The 21,355-nt window shown below is 40.6% G+C and overlaps 1 protein-coding gene across 2 annotated transcripts in view; it reads right to left on the minus strand.

The window, feature by feature from the left end:
* The window catches only part of Pcsk5 (proprotein convertase subtilisin/kexin type 5), a 426,655-nt gene that overhangs the window by 321,316 nt on the left and 83,984 nt on the right, over window positions 1–21,355 (minus strand). For both annotated transcript variants that reach the window (XM_051146218.1, XM_051146217.1), the window contains exon 3: window positions 10,003–10,116. In XM_051146218.1, coding sequence (XP_051002175.1) covers window positions 10,003–10,116 — 114 coding nt within the window. The remainder of the gene's footprint in view (window positions 1–10,002; window positions 10,117–21,355) is intronic.

Genomic DNA, 21,355 nt, shown 5'->3' on the forward strand with positions numbered 1-21,355 from the left:
ATCCATACTAATTGACCATTGTTTCAGCATAAAGAAAAAAAATAGGAGTTTCATCAGACTCTCCTTTTTCTAATCAAGAGAGAATAATCAGCAAAGGGATTTTGCATTTTGTCCACAGCATCTGTCATCAGAAATGGCACTTCTTCATTCAAAACCAATTTTGATTCTGAACCACACAGTTAGGTAACCAAGCCCTATTCCTGGGATTAGATGCTCCCTTCTATTGTCTCACTCTAGTCTGGCTCTATGTGCTGTTCAGCAATTTGCTCAGCCCGTACCCCTCATATTGACCATCATCCCTAACATAGACTCCCATCCCAGGCAAGAGTTGCTCCCAAGCATTTCTTACATTGAACAAATCGGTAAGTCAGACTGACTTTCTCTTGCACCAAGCAACTTAGATGGTTTTCTTCATTTTGTTTGTTGTTTGTTTTTCCTTTTTTCCTCACTGGATTCCTTTCTCTTCATTATTGTCCTACCCAACTTCACTGTCAATGCAACAATAGAAAGAAACATTCTAGATGTCTCTGTGTCATGGGATTTTAGAATTTGAATTCCCAACACAGAACCTTAGAGACCATTTTGTTGTGGAATAAATTGAGGTGACCAGTTCTCCCTTCAATTTGGCTCAAAGATGTTTATTGAGATAATAACCCTAGCTACTAGCAGAGACATGTTACAGTAATTGATCAGTGTAACTGACCCCAAACCTAGGTGAAACCAAGTTGAGAAATCAGGGACTCAGAGGAGCTGTTTGATAAAAGAACTTTAATCAACATGTTCAAGAGACCACACAGATTAAGGAAGCTCAAGGGTCAATGCTATCTGCTCTCCAATAGCAAATTAGTTACTAATTAAAGTCTTGAAAAACTTGATTAAAAATGATGTTTTTCTCTAACAGACTTGCTTATCACCATGATGGTCTCAGGGGTGGGCTACCTCTGTATTTCTCATTTTTTTTAAAGCAAAACTGACAAGACAAATTGTTAGTATAAAAGAAATTATATCTTTCAAAAATATTCATAGAAGGCTGTGTTAATTTATACTAGCAGATAAATGGATGCTTCCAGAAGTGCTTTCCTCCCCCACGAGATGGATCGCTAGTTCTTAGCCTCCTCAGAAAGCACGTTCATTGGCTATCTATAGGTTTACTTAACATTCTTAACTCCCAGCACACTCATCATGTGGGACAATGAATTACACACTGGCAAGAGTCCGTTAAGGCTCTGTTGTGTACCTTCCATGGACCAGCTTTCACACATTAGGCAAAATGACTAAAATTATCCAACTCCATACCCCAAAAATACCCACTTTGGACAATGTGGCCATCCTTTTTACTCTTTCCTCCTTGTATGCAGAAAAATCTCAAGTTCTTAGAAAAAAATATTTGCCAAACATTAAAAAGAAGGAGGAGGAGGAGGGAATGGATGAGTGCCAAAAGAAGCGGGACTCAATAGGCACCACGTCAAGCAGGTGACGTGGATCCATAATTACTTTCCTCTATAGCTCCTCACTCCGGGGAATTTACCTAACAGGAACTGTACTTACTATAGGATGACACAGATCTGCAAAGTGCTAATTGTGTTAACATAGATCAAGAGAGACATGCATGGTGACCTGGCCTAAGCAGTACAGGATCTGTCTACTTGTAAGAAGGCTGAGAAAGATCATAGCAAGTCAACGAGGGGAAAATGGGTGTGAGAGCAGCATCCAAGCAGAGGATCTGGGGGGGGGGGAGGGGGCATGGAACTCAGGCCAAATAAAGTCAGCATGCAAAAGGCAGTGAGGGGGTGGACAAACCAGAAAAGGCCCTACAGACAGGAGCCTGGCCTTGGATTTTATTGCCACCCAGAAATGTTAAATAAAGAAAAGTGACTAAATGGGGAGGTGTTACTTCAGTTGGCTGGTTTAGAGTTTTAATGATCAATCTGACTATGACAGAGAACAGAGGAAACAGACCTCAGGAGGCAGATCTACAGCTATTGCAAGACCCTAATTAGGAGTTGGCAGCGGCTTAGATTAAAGCAGAAAGGGCGGGGAAGGAGAACTGATACTGACTACAAAGGCAGAGTGGCTTTGATTAGCTGAGTGTCTTTAATAGAGGAATTACGGATGCCACGGTGGCTTCTATCGACTCCCAAGAAACACATATGATAAATCCAAAGGGCCTGACACTGGAGTTCTTTCAATGGTGTCCTGCAAGGTTGGCCATCGGCTGGCATCTGAGGCCTTGGATATTGGGAGTGTTTCTCATTATTCCATGATAAGAACTCCTCAGAGTACTTAAAGCCTTTGCGCACTGGGTGTGTCAGAACACCTGCTTTCCTTCTGAGTGCTGGGACTTTGCAACACAAGCAGTGTAGGAGCCCCTGTGACTAACCCACCCCCCCCCCCACCAGCAAAGCAAAGCTTCAAGACACCATGTCCCATGTGTTACCACACTCAGTGCTGGGGGAATGAAGTGCTTTCCTGGCACTGCACTAAGGGAAATCTCTTGGAAGCTTGAGCCGGATTTCTTCTGTTCTTGGCCCCATGAGACTTTTCCATCTGCTGTTCTTGCTTGGTGTTAACCATAGCTGTGAGTGTGACTACATTATGAGTCATGTGAACCCTCCTAGTGATTTACAGGACTCCTGGGTGGTCTGAGGGACCTCCTATTAAGTTTTAAGTAATAATATTATAATAAATATGGAAGACAGAAGTCCGAAGCTCAGAGGTTAGCTCTTGGCTGGAGATGAAGACATGGGCCTATCAATAGTGTGCATTCTCCCCAGACTCAATGTCCAGTACATCCTGACATGGAGAACTAGAAGAAATTCAATTAGGCGCAAGTGTAAGAAACTATCAATATAGGTTTCATTTTTTGGTCTGGAGATGTACTGACATAGAGAGGGTAGAATGCTTTGAGAAGCCCTGGAATTAGTTACTATCAGATACTTCTACAGGAACACCAGGTCTCAAGTCAGTCGCCCACTAGTATCTATCCTGAGCCCATGCTAAGGTGGCGTGTACCCTTTGCAGATAGCTCTTGATGCCTGAGAGTATGCCACACACTTGCAGATTTCCACCAGGTTGCATTTTCAATTGAAACAACTAAATGAGGAGTCTTAAAAGGATGATTTCCAAGCTGCTGGGATAATAATGCCACAAACTCCATCAGATTTTATTAGAGTCGAATGACAGTATAAACCAGTAGGAAAATGTGTGCCAGCCACAGAACCAGCAATGCCTCAAAGTCTTGGTTTCCTGAACACCATCCAGTTGGCTGAGAAAGGACCATGTGGCTTACAATCAGTTTTTGCAATTATTATGCTGGCTTGTTCATCGTTTTTGGCAGATATGCCCCCACACACAGCAGAACTCAGCTAATTTTCACTGTGCTGATCGGCAAATATGATTCTGGAAAAACCACCCAAGAACTTTCATGAAATCTAAGGCAGTACATCAAAAACGCGAGCCCATTTGTTACTATGTATTGGTCTTGAAACAATGCACAGGCACAAAACAGGCCACCAACATCCACAGCAGGAAGTTCTCAGGTCCTAGCCCCAAACACTTGTGTCAGAGCAAAAAACCAAAACCTTTAGGTATTTCCCTCCCCCTGCCCTCCCCTCCGAGTTTTACTTTTAATTAAAACATCAAAAACTAAAAATGTTTCAGGTACCACATGTTATTCCAACATATCTTCGATGTTTATCAAGTCCCTGTGGCAGAAACACTCCATATCCCTCCTTTTAGAGTTTTGGAACATCCAATGTGTCATTGTTGGTATAGCCAGGTTTTCTGCCTCAGAACGCAGAGCTACCTTCTCCTACCTACCTATGATCTAGTATCCTTTGATCAATGCTTCCCTTCCCTTCCTGCTTACTTCTTACAGTAGAATTTGCCTTTCATGGGTAGATTAAAAAAATATTTTTTAAAACTTATTTACTATGTGCTTCTCCAGAATCATCATTAGTTCTCAATTATTAGATAGTAATTATTATGCAGTACTTTGTCAATTTCCTCAGAAATTAATATTTAAATAACTAAATTACCTTTCCTATCTCATTTGTAAGCCCAAGTTTCATTTCTAAATTGTCTTTTTCCTATTCACCAAGAGCCTAACTATTAAATTCCAGTAGGAATAGGTTCTTTAGGGAGGTTTTAAGAACTGTCACTTGGATAACCCTCCCCACAAAGAAAATATCGCACCAAAGGATAATTCCCACATGCATTAAATTTGTCATGAATTATTACGCAGAGGGGATTAAAGGATACTAACTAGGACAGAGGACTTCAACCAGGCTCTTTAAGCTTATGTATGTGTGAAGGTGCATACATACATGTGAATTCCCTGGATTTCCCAGATGTTTGATGAAGAGTTTTACTCAACCTTAGAGTTGTGACCATTAAACTAAACTTCCTCAACAGTGTTCAAATGGACCACTGCATCAGCTGGGTAAGTTAGAACCAGTTCTATAACCCAGGGCCAAATCCTTGTGGTCTTTCTACCTGTTAAGTTTTGTCTTTGAAGCATCTTCAGAAGAGAGCTAAGCCAGGGGTATTTTTCAACCAGTTATATTTCAGGTTAAATGAAAATACCTTTTCATATTAACCTTTCCAACTTCCCAAGTAGAAAATGATGCCAGAAGAAGATATGGAACCAAGGCAAATATAAACCGACTGGGTATGCTTTAAAATGCCCCAGAAATTTAAAAGCCCTTCTCCTTCCATCTGATAACAGGGAGACACAAACAAGCTATGCTCTTATAACCTTGTACTCAAGATAAGGCTGTGCAGGTAGTTTTTCACAGGGACTCCTGGACAACAGCATCTCATCTGTGGGTGAGGGGAGAGGAAAGAATGGGCAGGAATCAGGCTCAGGCCCTGAAGGTGATTCTTCTGTCCCACAGTTTATGGAGCACAGATGCAGAGAGAATCTGGAACCCAACTGTAAGGCTGCAGGTGCAGAGATGGGTTTGAACAGTGGGCTCTGCCCCTGCCCAGTAGGTGATCTGATTCAGCAAGTTGCTTAACTTTTTTATCCTCATCCATAAAGGACGATGATAATACTGCCTAGCTCACTGGAACACTAGCAATAATCTACTGCATAAGAGAGTTAGAAAAAAAAAAAAAAGACTTGGCATAACATGGGGAACTCATTAAATGCAGGCGATTATTTTCTCTGCGACAGAGTGATAGCAGGTTTGCTCATTCATTTATGCAACTAGTATTTATTCAGCAATTGCCATGCATGCACATTAGAGACACCCCACTGCCTGAGGCCCACTCCATACCAAGACACAGGGCGCTGCTGCCTGATGGTGGGGCCAAGACTTTCAAAGAAGAATCAAACCTGCAGACAAAACCACAGCCACTGCCCAGGGACTGGTGGCTGCCCGCATGCACGCATGTGATTCCAGGGAAGCTTTGGCAGAAGAGCCGCTTTCCCAGCAAGCTCTGTTATGTTCATGTCTAGTCCCTTTCTGCTTTACTGATGTTCTTAGGAGGCCCAGAGCATGTGTTTCTACCTAGCCAGTGGATGTGCCATGCGCAATGGAAGGAAGGCAGAAGTTGATGCAACAGGCAAAGACAGGTTCTTCTATACTGATCCTTCTGATTCCTGAATGAGGACCTGAGCAGGGTCGAGGAGGAATTTCAGAACCATCATGTTCATCATAAGCTCCCTAAACTAATGAGGGTGAGGTGGGCAAGCCTCAAAGCTAGACAGAATGGCTCCATACACCATTTCCCAAACAGGGAAGAACTTGGGCAAAGCTTTTGAATAAATTAAAAGAAGCATTCTGCCTTTTATCTCTATTCTTTTGTGACCAATATGAAATGATGAGAATGGTCCCAGGCTAACGAACTGGAGGCAGGAGTCTATGGAGACCCATCAAGCAGCCAGCTGACACTACAGCATTGACCAGAATTTGGAAAATAAAAGAAAGAAGTGAGTAAAATGCGTATGTGCTTTAGCTAGGCCTCTAACATGTCATCAAGAGTGACAGGAGGATGCTCACTGGTCATACGCTTTCACTTTCTAAAAAGTTTCTTAAAGGAACAAATAAAATGATTATGGCAGGGAAGCAAACAACAGCAAAGTATAATGACGCATTATATGAATATACAATCTATGCTAACTTGAATTAATTTTGTGATTGAAAAGCCAAAGAAGAATAAGTGTGACATAACATGGGTTCCAGGGACTGTGCAATGCGTCTTGCAGAGGTTTTCACTGAACTGTGGTAGTCATCTCTGGGGGACCAGTAATGAGCCTTCCCTCCTCTGGGGTGTACACGTGAGAGGGAGTCTTCTTCAGTGCAGACCTGGTGCTGACTCTTAATATTAATGAAATGAAATTTAATACTGAGAAATGAAAGCGATGACTCCCTATGGCTTCTAAGGTTAAATGTAAAATCACACTTCTCAGATGACCACTTGGTTACATGCTCGGAGGAGTTTGGAACAATGTAGTGACACCCAATCAGCTTTTTGGTGAAGTCCCTCTGAAGAGGAGCCAATTGCCACCAGCAACATGAGTGAACACTTGAGAGCAGAACTTTGCACTCTCATGAGATCTTTGAGTCTTCTGACTGAAAGCCTGGATACTGCAGAAGAGCGCATAGCCACTACCATTCAGCTCTGTTCAGTCCTGACCAGCAGAACCAATGAGATAACAGTCGCTATGAAAAGTGCACTCTGGAGTGTCCTGTCAGGCAGCAAAAGATGACTCACAGGGGTAAGCCATTGTCTCACACTGTAGTAGAGGAGAGTTTATGGGATTTAAACATTAGCATACTAAGGGAAACCAAGTAGTGGATTTTAAAAAATATTTTATTAATTTATTCATATTACATCTGAATTGTTATCCCATCCCTTGTATCCTCCCACTGCTCCTTCCTTCCTGTTTTCCCCCTACTCCCCTCCCCTATGTCTGTGACTGAGGGGGACCTCCTCCCCCTATATATGTTCACAGGGTATCAAGTCTCTTCTTAGTAGCCTGCTTTCCTTCTTCTGAGTGCCACCAGGTCTCCCGATGAAGGGGGCATGATCGAATATGGGGCACCAGAGTTCACATGAAAGTCAGTCCCCACTCTCCACTCAACTGTGGAGAATGCCCTGTCCATTGGCTAGATCTAGGTAGGGGTTCAAAGTTTATTTCCCGTATTGTCCTTGGCTGGTGCTATGGTTTGAGCAGGATCCCTGATCCCAGATCTGCTGAACACTCATTGCTGGTGGGAATGCAAACTTGTACAACCACTTTGGAAATCTATCTGGAGCTTTCTCAGAAAAATGGGAATAGGGCTTCCTCAAGACCCAGCTATTCCACTCCTTAGAATATACCCAGAAAATGCTCTACCACACAACAGGGACATACGCTCAACCATGTTCATAGCAGCCTTATTCATAATAGCCAGAACATGGAAACAGCTTAAGTGTTCCTCAGTAGAAGAATGGATAAAGAAACTGTGGTACATTTACACCATGGAATACTACTCAGCTATTAAAAACAAGGAATCCCTCAAATTTGTGGACAAATGGATTGAACTAGAAATTATCATAATGAGTGAGTTCATCCAGAAGCAGAAAGACTGAAATGGTATATACTCACTTATACTTGGACACTAGCCCAAGGGGCATGTCCCATGAAAGTCTTCACTTACCAGGAAAGGGGGTCAGAGGAGAGGACATCCTATTGGGACTTTAGGTGAGAGAAGCATGGGAGAATGGGGAAATAGAAGGATCCAGAGGGTTCTAGAAACCTACAACAAGTAGTGGATTTTAAAGGACCCTAGCAAAGCTCTCTTCCCAACTCTTCCCAATCTTTCTCCATACTGGAGTACAGGAAGCTTTTGGGGAGGCAAGCATGGTAGCCTGCAGGCAGCAAGTAGGCCCTGGTCAAAAAGGAGGACATTAGCTAACAAGACGTCATATCATGTAAAGGTATTTGTTACCAACCCTGACAGCCCAACCTGAGTCAGATCCGCAGGCGCCCTTGATGGAAGAAAACAAGACGACTCCCATGAGTTCTCTTTTGACTTCCACATGGGTACACACACACACACACACACACACACACACACACACACACACACACAGAGCGGGGGGCGGGGCGCAGACAGACAGACTAAATAAATGTTTTTTAAAAACTATTAACATTGAAAAAAGACAGAAGGTCTGTGGTGCTCAAGTGGTAGCCCTCATCTTCCTGGTGCCCACCCTGTCTCACTAGTTCAGTGAAAAAGCTGTGGTACCAGACTCTTATCCAAAAAGACACATGAAGGCAGCAGTGCCTCTTTCCTGTGAGAAGGAACATGAGACAAGGCAAGGAAAGTCTCCCTCACCTGGTTTTAAGCAGTCCTAGGAAGACACATTTGGTTTCCATACTGTTTCTAAATTTCTTAAATCCATGCCATTGTTGTATGTGCAGACAAAGCCCACGAGTCCCTGCCACACTAAGTCTGGTGCTCTCCTTTGTAGTTGTATTCCTTCGCGGTCTCAGAGCTAGCAAGCTGTCATGTGCCTCTGTCCCCTCAGATGAACCTACGTAAATGACTTCTTGCTTCCCAATCCCTTTGAAGTTCACATCAGGACTCCTTTATTTTCTCTTTAAACATCACAGAGCTCTCATGTAAAAATCTGCTGGGACTCTAAATATTTCTTCAACCTTCCGTCTCTAGATAAGGCCAAGAAAATGAGAGTTGGGAGATGTGTCGGCCAGATTCCTCAACCTCTAATTAAGCATGAATCTCTGGCATTGCAACAGTCTGAGTCCTTTCAGGGATATAAAGCAAGAACAAATGTAGACCCTTCCCTTAGCTAACCCTCAATATAGTGGAACAAATTTAAAGACAACATTAATGGCCAAAGGACAAAATGCCCGGTGAAGGGTACCGCCATTGTGGTGTTCTGAATGATGAATGGTCCCCATAGACACATATGTTTGAATGCTAGGTCCTGGTTGGTGACACTTTGGGGGAGGCTATGGAACATTTAGGAGGTACAGCCTTGTGGAGGGAGTTTGTCATTGGGGGTGACCTTTGAAATCTTAGTTTCACCCCACTTCCTGTTCGCCCTCCGCTTTGTGTTTGAGACTGATACGTGATCTGTTAGCTTCTTGCCCCCACCACCGTGCTTGTTGCTTACTGTCACGTCCCTCTGCCATTATGGGGTTTCCTTCTGGAACTGAAAACCCAAATAAACTTCCTTCCATAAGACACTTTTGGTCTTGGTATTTCATCACAGCAACAAAGTAGTAACTGATAAAAAAAACATGTGAGGCCAAGAACTTGATGTCAGAAGACAAAATGAGAAGGGAAGTCTGTCCTGGGGATAGCATCTGTGGGACTGAGTCCTCAGGGCAGGAGGAGCAAGGAGCTCTCCAGCCAGCAGGAACGAAAGGCCAGGAAAATATGTGAGAAGGATGTGAAATTCTGTGGACGTGTGTCTTTTCATCGGTTGGAGACATGTGGAGAATTCAAGACAGGGTTTATAAAACCTGGGTGGAAAACGCCCTGGCAACACTTAGCAATAAAAATTTTCAAGAAAGAAAAACAACAACAACAAAAAAAGGGCTTTTTACAGCACACAGAGCAAACTGGTGACATAGGAATTCCTGATGAAGAATGAGTAATGTCTTCCAAGCCATGTCTCAGGAACTCTGAAGCAAAAACTCTAAGACCAGAGATGTTCATTTCCAAAGGACGAAAGATCAAGTGGGCTGGCACGCTGCTCTCCTGATCAAGCCCAGTGAGTTTACCCTACTGACATACCTGCACTTAAACCTGCATCCCTTAATGGATCAAACACTTCCTGACGCACATTAGGTGGCAATGTCAGGAGAGACTTGCCAGCAGACTAATTTCAATGATGTGCAAGTTCTCATGCACATCATGAACCAAACCCCATTTCAGGGCTTACACGCGTTAGCCAAGGTGAGCACAGCTGCAAACAGGTCTTTGCCTACCACAAACCTGGACAAACATGGCCGTAGCCAGCCTTCCTCAGTGAACTTACCATGTACCACATACTTGGCCACTTGGGATCATTGAAGTAGGTGGACTGGGCACGGCTGAGGTCATAATCTCTCTTTGTACGCTTTTTCACCACTTGCTGTTGGATCCACTCCACCTTCCGAGAAAAAAAAAAAAAAAACACCTGGTGAGTGCCTGTCCCCTCCATCACAGTTTGCATAACACAAATGACAGTCTAAAGCATTTCCAGTTTTCTGTCAATGCTGTGTAAGTGAAACTTTATTGTGACAATTAAAATCTCTGAGTCCATGAGACTCTCTAGAAAGCTAGTTCTCTTTTATATCACCACAAACTGACATTTTGGGATTTTACAGACCAATAATTCATCTCAACGCCAAGGCAGTTTTTAAGCCTTTTTATAAAAACATGCCACTCATAATTTGTTCTAAGGTGACAGTGGCAATTTTTAGGGTATATTTTGGTTCATAGTAAAAGTTGGTAGGCTTTTTCTACAGAGATTCAATACCATATATTTCAGGCTTTGTGAGTGCACGTCTGATGCAGCTTTTCATTTGACCCATGTGTCCCTTCCTTCGATAGTGCAACATATTCTTAAGTGTTTTGGCATCAGAGTGTTTGTTTGTTTGTTTGTTTGTTTGTTTGAGACAGCATCTCAGTATGTAACTCGGGCTCACCTGAAACTTGCCAAGGGCAGGTTTGAACTTGCAACAGTCCTGCCTCTGCCTCCTAAATCCTAGGACTGTAGGTATATACCACTGCACCTGGCTAGTGATCCACAGTTTTTATTTTTTTAATGCAGCATGATGGAAGAACACCACTAGGTGAATTAAAAAACATATGCCCTGCTCTTATCTCTGGGACAGACTAGAGAATCATTTTCCTGAGCTATGGGCACCATGCCAGCTCTGAACTTCAAAAGTGCAACATTCCAGGAAAACCATACCATTTAACCATGACCTCTGCTTCAACCTTGAGTTTGACGAAGCATCTGTAATCTCATGTCAGGGCTATTATATGAGGGTAGTTTTAAAAACAGGTTATTACTATGGAAAAGAAAAAGAAAAAAGAGGACATCTTAAATGCAGGATTAGCCCTGAAGTAATTCTTCAAGTTGTAGTGGAATGTTCCTTTGTTTGACAGCTAACTTTGTCACAATATTTTGAAATTTCCTATCTAGCCATTTATCTTTGTTTTCACAAAGCAAAAATTGGAGTAGGAACCTCATGTCGCTCACTGCTATAATCCCTTATCTGCCCACACAAAGATTCAAAATCTCCCTTACCTACTTGACTAAAGAACTGAGAAGGGACACAAAGGCGCCCTAGTTTCATGAAATATTTCACTTCTTGATTCTAAAGAGTCTTTCTAAGGAATCAATTCCACTATGTCATTCATTCAATAAATATTAAGTGGCAGACACTACTCTGGGAATATGAAGGAAAATGATGTTGAGTTTTGAAAGACATTTTTGTCAAAGAAATTTACCTATTTCATTACTCTTAGATTCATAAAATATAATTATCTCTACAAATGATGCACAACTCAGGAAAGTTTGACTATGGCAGTTATATTTGCAAACATAATCTAACATTACTGCTTATGCATCTCATTTCAACAAGGTTAAGTGGGTTCATATCTAGACGTGAGGTCAAAGCCTTCAGATCTGTTTAAGCGAAACTTCTTTCAAAACTGAAATCTTTATGAATTTCAAAGTGCCAAGGTATATGTGCAAATATCAAAGAGCGTCATATAGCTGCTAGACACAAAGACATTACTAGAAATTAGGAAAGTCTTTACTGGGGTGTGACAGACAGTGTTGCCACAATAAGCACATGCATTTTCCCACTATGTGTGTACAAGTAACACAGATGGGTTTGTGTGAGTGAGAAACGCAAATGGCAGCCATTTTCCTAGATGAACTGTGATACTAAAATAAAATGAAATAACTTTAAAAACAGCATCTACTCTGTAATTTTACAAAACAAAAAATGTTAGTTACATGGCAGGCTAGCTAGGTGGTGACACAGCAGCTTGGCATCTGTGTTTGACTGTAAGTCACTCTGCCAGATCACAGGACTGCTGTACTAAAAAAAAAAAAAAAAAAAAAAGTCCCCACTGGGGTATGTGTGTGCATGTAGCATCAAATACCATGTAATTTGCCTTAGTGCTTTATGGGAACCAGCCTTTAGAGAACAGGAAAAGCATTTCTTGAATCAGAAATTTTCTATGACTGAAAAGCCCATACCTAACTTTTAAAACTATTTTCTATCTATCCATCCATCCATCCATGCATCCATCCATCCATATCTATCTTTAAGTTCTTTAAAGACAATTCAAATATATTACATTATATAAATCTTGTCTCTCACCAAAAAAGCTTACTGCTAAAGCAAAACCCTATTTTTGTACAACTCTATCCAACTTGAAAGAGAATGATGTCCTTTCTCTTGGTCCACTCCATTTCAATCACATTACAGAGTGTAGTCAACTCCGGACACTTCCACCCTCACTAAGATCTCATCTCCCTCTGCAGGCTAAGTGGACAATGGATTTCCTCTGCTTCTACCTCCCGAGCAAAACACATTAACTGATAGCTATGGGACAGTATCTGACAATCCCAGCTAAACTTGGGTCTCAATTTCAAATCCATGAACTTTCTGATCCTATTCATGGGGCAGTTTATCATCAACAGAAATAAAAACTTTTATAAAGCGAAAATATGCTATAAGCCATTGCATAAATGTAAATGGGAAACAAATTATAAAGTCACATTTAAAACGTGTGTCACAGTGAGGAGGATATAATTTCTCTAGGTAATAAACTACAGTGAAGCTAATGACTAAAACAGATACACTAATGAATAAAACAGAAAAAAAAAAGACGCCAAATATGTATGACAGCACAAAGTAAAGATGCTATGCTAAATCAGAGAGGAAAAGCAAGCTACTTAAAAAATGATTGTGCTTGAACAACAATAATCAGATAAAGCTGAAGTGTCACCTACTATCAGGATCAGTTTTAAATGAATTAACTGTTTAAATGTAAAAGATAAAAGAGTTTAGCACAGTAAGAGTTATGTCAGATTAAATTACATTTACAGTGAAAAATACATATGCAAATTTTTCAAGTGATTTAGAAAAATTTATAGTCTTAACTCTAAGAAAACAATGTAAATTTGTCATGGCAAAAAGTATCAAGGTGGCGGAGGTGAAAGATAAAATAATAAACATTCACAGCTTCTAGCCTCCTACCACCAACCCAAGGAGGCCTTCTCATTGCTATACAAGAAGTTCAGCTCTCCAATAAGATAATAGTTCCACAAACTATCCTTAGAAAGATCAAACTTCTTCCTTCCTTCCTTCTTTTCCTTTTTTCCTTTCTTTCTTTCTTTCTTGTTTTGATTTTTTTTTTCTCCTGAGACAGTTTCTCTGTGTAGCCTTGGCTTACCTGGACTCACTTTGTAGACCTGCCTGCCTCTTCCTCCATGAGTTTAAAGGCATTTAGAGGATTAAAGGTGTGTACCCCCACACTCAACTTAAAGCAAGTTTCTTAAACATAGTTAAACATGTAACTAACACAGTGGCAGCAGTGGGAGGAGCCTTGGCTAAGTGGGTCCAGTGAGAATTTGACTCTTCTCAGAAGGCATGGTAGGACCCGAGTCTGATTCCTGTTTGAGATGTTACTGCCTACATGAACTCCTGTCATGTGTCACCATATGCTCCTCTTTCCAGAGGCCAACCAGGCTGCCAAATCTAGAATCTCAGAAACTGCTTTCTAAATAAGTCAGCTCTTCCTTATATGTAGCCTATGTCAAATAATTTGTTGTGATGCCACAGTGACATATGGTGACATATGATGACAAAAGCATCCTAAGACTGAACTATGATATCACCCTTCCAGATACAATGTAAAGATTAGTAACATATTGACAGTATAGAGGAGACTCATGTTTATAGACTGTTTGGATGAATGCAATTTTGTACAGCTCTATGGATGGCAACTAGGCAATATCTACAGAAATGCCAATGAGTAATTCTACTCTGTATTTATGCACATAAATATTAAAAGTTATTACTGAACTAGTAAATAAAACCTGTAAGTACAAGTAAAAATACAGTAAAATCTATGTACACAATCACATAGATAATGGAGTTTGTGAGTAGTTTATTTCATTTTCTATCAGACACCTGGTAAGATTTCTGGGTGAAATGTAGAGAGATAGACAAGCCTTCTGGTCCAATTTTTTCCTGGTTCTGAAATTCTAGCCACATATTCCCAATCTCTATTTTACAAGGAACAACAATTTTGTTAAAAGCAACAGAAAACTGAGGTTGATGTCCCAGCTGGAAAATTATTTTTAGTCATTTCATAAAGATGCAAAAGTGGCATTTATAGAGATGGCCAGTAAACAGTCACACCTCTAGTGATTTGACTGATAAGTAATTTCTAGAAAATAAATAAGATTCCATGTGTCCTTTTTGGTTAACACTAAAAAAGAATAGGGAGAAAGTGTGTGTGTGTGTGTGTGTGTGTGTGTGTGTGTTTCCTATAAGAAAAAAGGCTTCAGGAAGATGTCTCAGTACCAGCATACAGCTCACAAGCCCAAATATCTCAGTAATATTTTGAAACACTGGTCACAAAATGGTAATTGGTCTAATATAGTAGTTCACACTTTAAATCCCAGCACTAAAGATGCAGAGGCAAATGTATCTCTGTGAGTTTGATGTTATCCTGGTCTACAAAGAGAGTTCCAGACCAACCAGTACTACTACACTGTAAGGTCCTGTCTCAAACTTTTTTAAAAAGAAAGAAAAAAGTAATCAGAATTACCAAGTGAAAAATACCAAGTGAAAAAGTGTCAAGAAATTTTGTAAAAGAATTATTTTATTTTTTTTCTCCTTGAGTAAATTATAAGCGACTTATTAAATACTGTAATTATGTTGTCGTTCTTTTTAAAGAAAATAAAACAATTGTTTGCAGTTCACCTGTTTCAGATATCAGCTTGGAGGCAAATAAGTATTATGTTATATTTGAATTTTCACTTGATCTGCTTGGAACAGGCATTTAGAATTTATTTAATAACTGCAAAATACCAAAGGCTTATGTAATAAAAGTACAGCTGGTCAGAAACACATGGAATATTTAAGGATCTTTGAGTAGGAAATTGTGAAGTAAATATCGCATTAGGACTGGAAAGATGACCGAGGGGTTAAGAACACTGCATACTCCTCCAGAGTACCCAGGTTTAATTTCCAATACCCACAGGGTGGTTCATACCCATCTGGCCAAAGGGGATCTGATGACTTCTTTTGGCCTCTGTAGGCACCAGGCACTTACATAGCACTCAGATAAGCATGCAAGCAAAACACCTATATACATAAAATAAAAAACAAATAAACGTTGAATACACACTTGAATAGCATGATAGAGACAATATAGACCACACTTGAAACGCTGACTCTACCATAAAACTGTATATTTAGTTGGCCTTTTCTCAGAGCCAAAGTTTTAGAAATGATTTAATTCAGTTTTGCTCCATTGGCTTTAATGGAAAAATTCATAGTATTATTGTGAGGAATCCCGGTCACACTTCCGCACACATAACCTACTCCACTATTATAAACATCCCTCGCCACACTTATTTTCCTTCTTTTCTTCTTAAGCAGGAAAGAGGAAAACGAGTGGTTACCCCAGAGGGAAGCAGTATAATGTTCTCCTCCCCACTTGCAAAGCCTTTCATTAGTCCACCCTCCCTCAGAAGTATTTGCCTGTGTGCCTACTGTGTGGCAGGTCCTGCGTGAGATGGGACAAAACGTCAGCAAGCAAAAGAATTCCCTGACAGTGTATTTAAATAAATAGATTATACCATAGATTTTTAAACTGCTGTGTGATGCAAAAACAAGTAACATGAGGAAATAATAGGTGATTATAGAGGATGGACTATTCTGGAAATGCAGTTAGGGAAAGAATCCTGGGAAGATGAGATATTTCTATAGAACATTAAATAAAAAGGAACTGTCTGCATGAATGGCTCAAAGAGAAGTTAATAGGCTATGTGACCAGGTAAAGTCAAAACCTCAGGATGATGGTCCACTTGTGTATTTCTGCCCATAACTCATCTATACACGACAGCTGCCTACATGATCCCTGAACCCCTGAAAGATATATTGATATTGTATTTGACCTCTAGGAGATAAACAACAAAGGAGAAGTCAGTACAGACATCAGGGAATGATATTTCCAGAGCTGGTAAGCAGTTCAGAACTCCAAAGAAACTGGAAAAGATTCTTGAAAGGAAATACAAATTTGTAATAAACATATCCCCCACAATTTTGCTTTCTCCTATGATAGGAATTAAGCAAGGAGCTCTCGGTGGTCCAGGGCAAGGGATCATCTTACAGATCTAGGAGTGCCCTTGTGATGTTGGTCAAGACGAGCTGCTTCCATAGGGAAGGAGGGTTTGATGTGTCTTTTATCCTCTCAAGCTTGCAGTGAAAATCACAGGTTCCATGCTATCTAAACAATGTTGAGGCTATAAAATAATCCCTAGGATAAAGGGGGTGTGGGTAGGAAACACTCCAACATGAGGCATAGGTGCTATGCAGTATGGCAGATGTGGCCATTTTACTGGAAACGGGAAGATGATTGCCAGCCCTACAACTCCATGAGGAGAGAAAATGACCTCCATGGGGAATCTACACTTAACATGCAGTGTGCGCAGTGTATGCTCTTCCCGTAAGAAACATGATGCTATTTGCAATCAGTGATGATGAACTGGACTAGACTATGCCAGACATGGGCAGTACAGAACAAAATGACAGGGGGACACCAACCTTGGTGGGATGCCACCAGCCATTAGTTTGGCTACTTTTGGGAAGAAAATAACCACAGAAATTCTAGTAGTTGTAAAAATAGTATCGCACTTGTAAAAATAGTATTATTGTCAGAGGGTCCAATAACAAAGTGCTACACAAACACAGGTACCGATAGTGCTTAATAGTTTGCCTTTTAATTACATGGTTTCTTTGTTGCTTTTAGAGAAACAAACTGTGGGTTAGTATCCATAGTGCCAAAGGCAATGGTTGACAATAAGCTCTCATATGCCGATGTGTACTGACAGATAGTTTGACATTGAACTCTTCTATTTTCTTCGTACATATGTCTCAACTTTTCCAGTTAGTAAAAGCAAAACAGCAGTAAAGTTTTAACAGAAAGGGCAAAGAAAGGGAGCCAGAAGTAGGCTTAATCCTACTACATAGTAATGCATTATCTGTATTCTAATTAGACAGTAGCACACAGATGATCACATGGCTAGCAATGAAGGGCATGCAAAAATGTTAATAAGGTATACTTTCTTTTACCAGCCCCTGATTTGCTGAAACCTGCTTCTCTACAGATTTTTACCATTTGCCACCAAGCCACTTCCTTTACCTCACCAACCTATATTTCAGAAGCCATAAAAGACAGTGACTACAGGTAAATATAGAAAAACAAAGGGTACTCAGAGACGGAGAACCAGTCTATCACCACAGACACAAGCAGGCACTTCAAACAAGACCCCGACCAGGAGTTCAATCTCATGCCGCTCCAGTCTCACAGACTAATAAGGGACATTGCCAACACAGTAATGCTCCTTGATGAGCCATACCAAATCTCACAGCAAATAAAGTGCAAAATTGAAAGAAGCTATGAAAGGGAATAATGAGCAGGAAGATGATCCGAATCCTAGTCTTAAAACCAGACAGGAATAGGCATCAACCCGATGGGAAATTTTAGTGCATATTTCTTTAGCACTTAAACACTGAATATTTTAAACACTGAAAATTTAATATTCTAACATCAAATATTAATATGTAATTAAATATATTTATATCTAATTAAGTACTAATATCACAACTATAAAATTTTAATAAAATTTAATGTTAAATTTCAAGTACCTAAATGAAGATGGCCTATGCTGGCCACTAGCAATATCTCCTGTAAGTAATACATTTTCTCAATTTGCAAGGAACATCATACTTATGATTTATGATATATACATATACTTATTATATATATATTTGTATATACTTATTTTTCTTGACTTCAACTTTCTGGGAAGAATCATGTTAAAAGACTTGACATTAAATTTCCCTTTGAAGTTAACATTCTTTAAGCTTCCTGAAGAATTCATTGGCAGCTAAATATCTCTCTCTCTGTCTCTCTCTCTCTCTGTCTCTGTCTCTCTGTCTCTCTGTCTGTCTCTGTCTCTCTGTCTCTGTCTCTGTCTCTGTCTCTCTCTCTCTCTCTCTCTCTCTCTCTCTCTCTCTTGTCTCAAGTATGTGCATTCTTTGGAACAAGTTTCATTGTCCTATAGAAAACATTGCTATATTTACTAGATTATGTTGCTGTGAAAAACACCAGGACCAACAGCAATTGTAGGAGGAAAGGGTTTACCACATGGTACAACGCACAGGCTAGCTCAAGGCAGGAACCTCGAAGCTGAACCTGAAGCAAAGACCACAGAGGAGCACTGGCTGGCTTGCCTCTAGGTGCAAAGCCAACTACCATCTTTTATAGCCCAGTCCCCTCTGGTCAGGGATGACACCGCCCACAGTGGACTAAGCCCTTCCACATCAATCACCTGTCAAGAAAATGCCCATAGACAGGTCCCCTGGCCAGTCTGATGAAGGCAATCCCTCAAGTGAGGTTCCTTCTTCCAAGATGAGTGGAGGTGACAACCAAGATTAACCACCACATTACCTCCTAGTCATGCCACGGTTTCTAGTGGACCTAGAAAGAAAAAAAATTAAAAGAAAAAGAAAAGTGTGTCTGGACCGCCACACCCTCTTTCCCTTTTCCCTGCTTTGTGCGTCAAGGGGAGGGGCATTTAAGTAAGCATACCAAATTTTAGGACTCATGTTCTATCAAAATGAAATATATACATTTATATATACACATTATATATTATATATATTTATTGATTGATGTGAAGTCATTAAATATTTGTCAAATGGCAAAACAATATAAAAAATTCTTTTAAAAGTTGTATTTTATACCCTTCTATTTAAAACTGTAGGACAATTAATTTAAACAACAAAAAGAAATTTGCACAGAATTTTGACTGGTCAATTATTGAAAGGAAATGGAATTCTAAAGTGCCTAAAACCAATCTTATTATCTTATTATCTGAATGCCACCTAGGGTTAAATTTGCTTTTGATTAAATATAATCTCTTAATGTGGAAACTGAATTAGAATAGTCCATAATTCTCCCCATCTTCACTCCAGGATCAAGATTGCCACACATTAAAGGAATATTGTGGCAAGACTTCATTCCACATGTGTTTTTGCCTTTGAATAATCATCCTTTAAGCAATTTGAAGAGTAAGGCAATGCGGTTAATAAAGCCCATTCAAAATCTAAAGCAACCATGGGATGTCTCATTCTGTCCTGACTATGGTATAAGTTTTAGATGGCAGCAAGAATGACATTATTCCCTCAAAATAAAGCTTTAATTTAGCTTAATGGACTTTGGTTCTCTTTGGCCAGCCCTGTGACTGTGAATAAATCATTCCAGATAGCCTCAGATCTGTATTTGAAAAACTCAACGCCCTCAAGCTGTATGCCAACCAAATGATGAATACAAAGAAGAGCATTATTTTGCACAGAGAGAAGAAATTGTTCAATTCAATTGAGATTAATATAAAAGAGACAAATGTTGGCAAAGGAAAGGGTAGTTATTCTCCTAACTTCTCAAAGCAAAGAGCATGGGGTGACCCATTAAATGTGGGAAAGTATGTCAGCATCTCTCTTCACCGTGTTCCATACCATGCAATCCACACAGGCAATGGTCAGGAAAGCTCTGTTCATACAGAGAGAGACACTCTTCCCTTGTGAATAATTCAACCCCACTGCACATATCATCTTACTCTCATAGTTTTTTAAATATAAATGGCACTGGGTTTTGTTCTTAAGTCCCATGGGCCCCACTACAGTGATTTTGTTCATAGTTGAAGGAGCGACGAGGAAGAAGGGTTTAAGTTGAGAATTGGGGCACTGAAGTTTTATACTTGTATCTGTTTGCTCCTCTTTTAACAAGCCACATTGGCTAGCCTGGTGGATTCAACAGTTTAATCTTCGTCAGGATTAGAAAGCTTGAAAGTTAAAAACTAACCATTGCTGTGCTGACAATCCCCTGTTCTATGAATCAAATACCATTGAGGGGGAAAAAAGTCATTTTTTTCCTGTTCTTGTAAGATAATAAATACACATGTGTATCATGTTCCCTGAAGCCCAAAGAGTTCAAAGTTCATTAATAGGTAAGTACTGTGACATCACTGGAGGTGGACACACCGAGCAAAGCCGTCTACGTGGGCCCTGCAAGCAGAGAGATGAGAGACTTGAGGTCTGGTAAAGAGCTACAATGAAGATATCAATCATCTTTCTCTGTGGGTTTTGTTTTGTTTTCTAGTCCCCAGCCTTACACCTGCAGAAGAGATGGATTATTTCTTTTTTCAATCGAAAATTCTAGGACTGTCATAGCCTTGATCAACAGCACCACGCTCTGAAGTAGTCAGGTAAGGTCATAGTGAAACATACCTTTCACACGCCGGGAATGAAAACTTCAAAATCCGTGGGCAAACAGGAAAGGATTGACACTGTCTCCTCTAAACCCAGTTGCTGGAAGTAAGCCAAATGTTTCCTCAACCTGAGTAAGATTCCTTCCCATCAGAAACCAAGGCCAGGGCTTCCAGCAAGGTGAAGCCTGACATGACATGACTTACAGGTCATGGCACCAAGAGCCTTGGAGGAGGATCCGACCAACAACAGGCTGGAACTCATACCATGGGAAGGAAAAATAGCCTGTACTTGGCCCCCAGCTCCCTGGCTTCCCCTTTGTGTTGTAGAGGAGTACCAAGTCATTTCGCTGGAGCTACTTTCCCTGAACGTGTGGCCATAGCCCCAGTGACTACAGGAGTGAAGTAGCTGAGGCAGGAGAGAAAAAAAAAACACTTTTTCACCCATCATCCAACTGGATATTTCCTCAGTAGAAGACGGACAAGCAGAACATTTCTACCACATTTCCACTTTTCCACCTTTATTTCATTCTATGTACTTGGGATCCCTGACCCTGAGTTCACTTGTATAACTATGACAGACACTGCACCTGGGTACTCAGAGTCAGGAGAGAGACATAGAGGGCTGTCACCAACCCTGTCCATCCTCACTCCTCTGTCCCTCCAAGGGAACCCACCTGGTACACTCAGAGCTTTGGCTGGCACCGGAGTGAGAGCTAACCTTGTCTGGAGTTCCCAGCATCACTGCTAAGCCTTGGAGACTTGAGAAGAGGCTGTGAAGACTCTGGCACCTGCAGGGGACACTTCTTAGAGACTT

The sequence above is a fragment of the Acomys russatus genome, chromosome 5 (genome assembly GCF_903995435.1).
Source record: "Acomys russatus chromosome 5, mAcoRus1.1, whole genome shotgun sequence".
Lineage (NCBI taxonomy): Eukaryota > Metazoa > Chordata > Mammalia > Rodentia > Muridae > Acomys > Acomys russatus.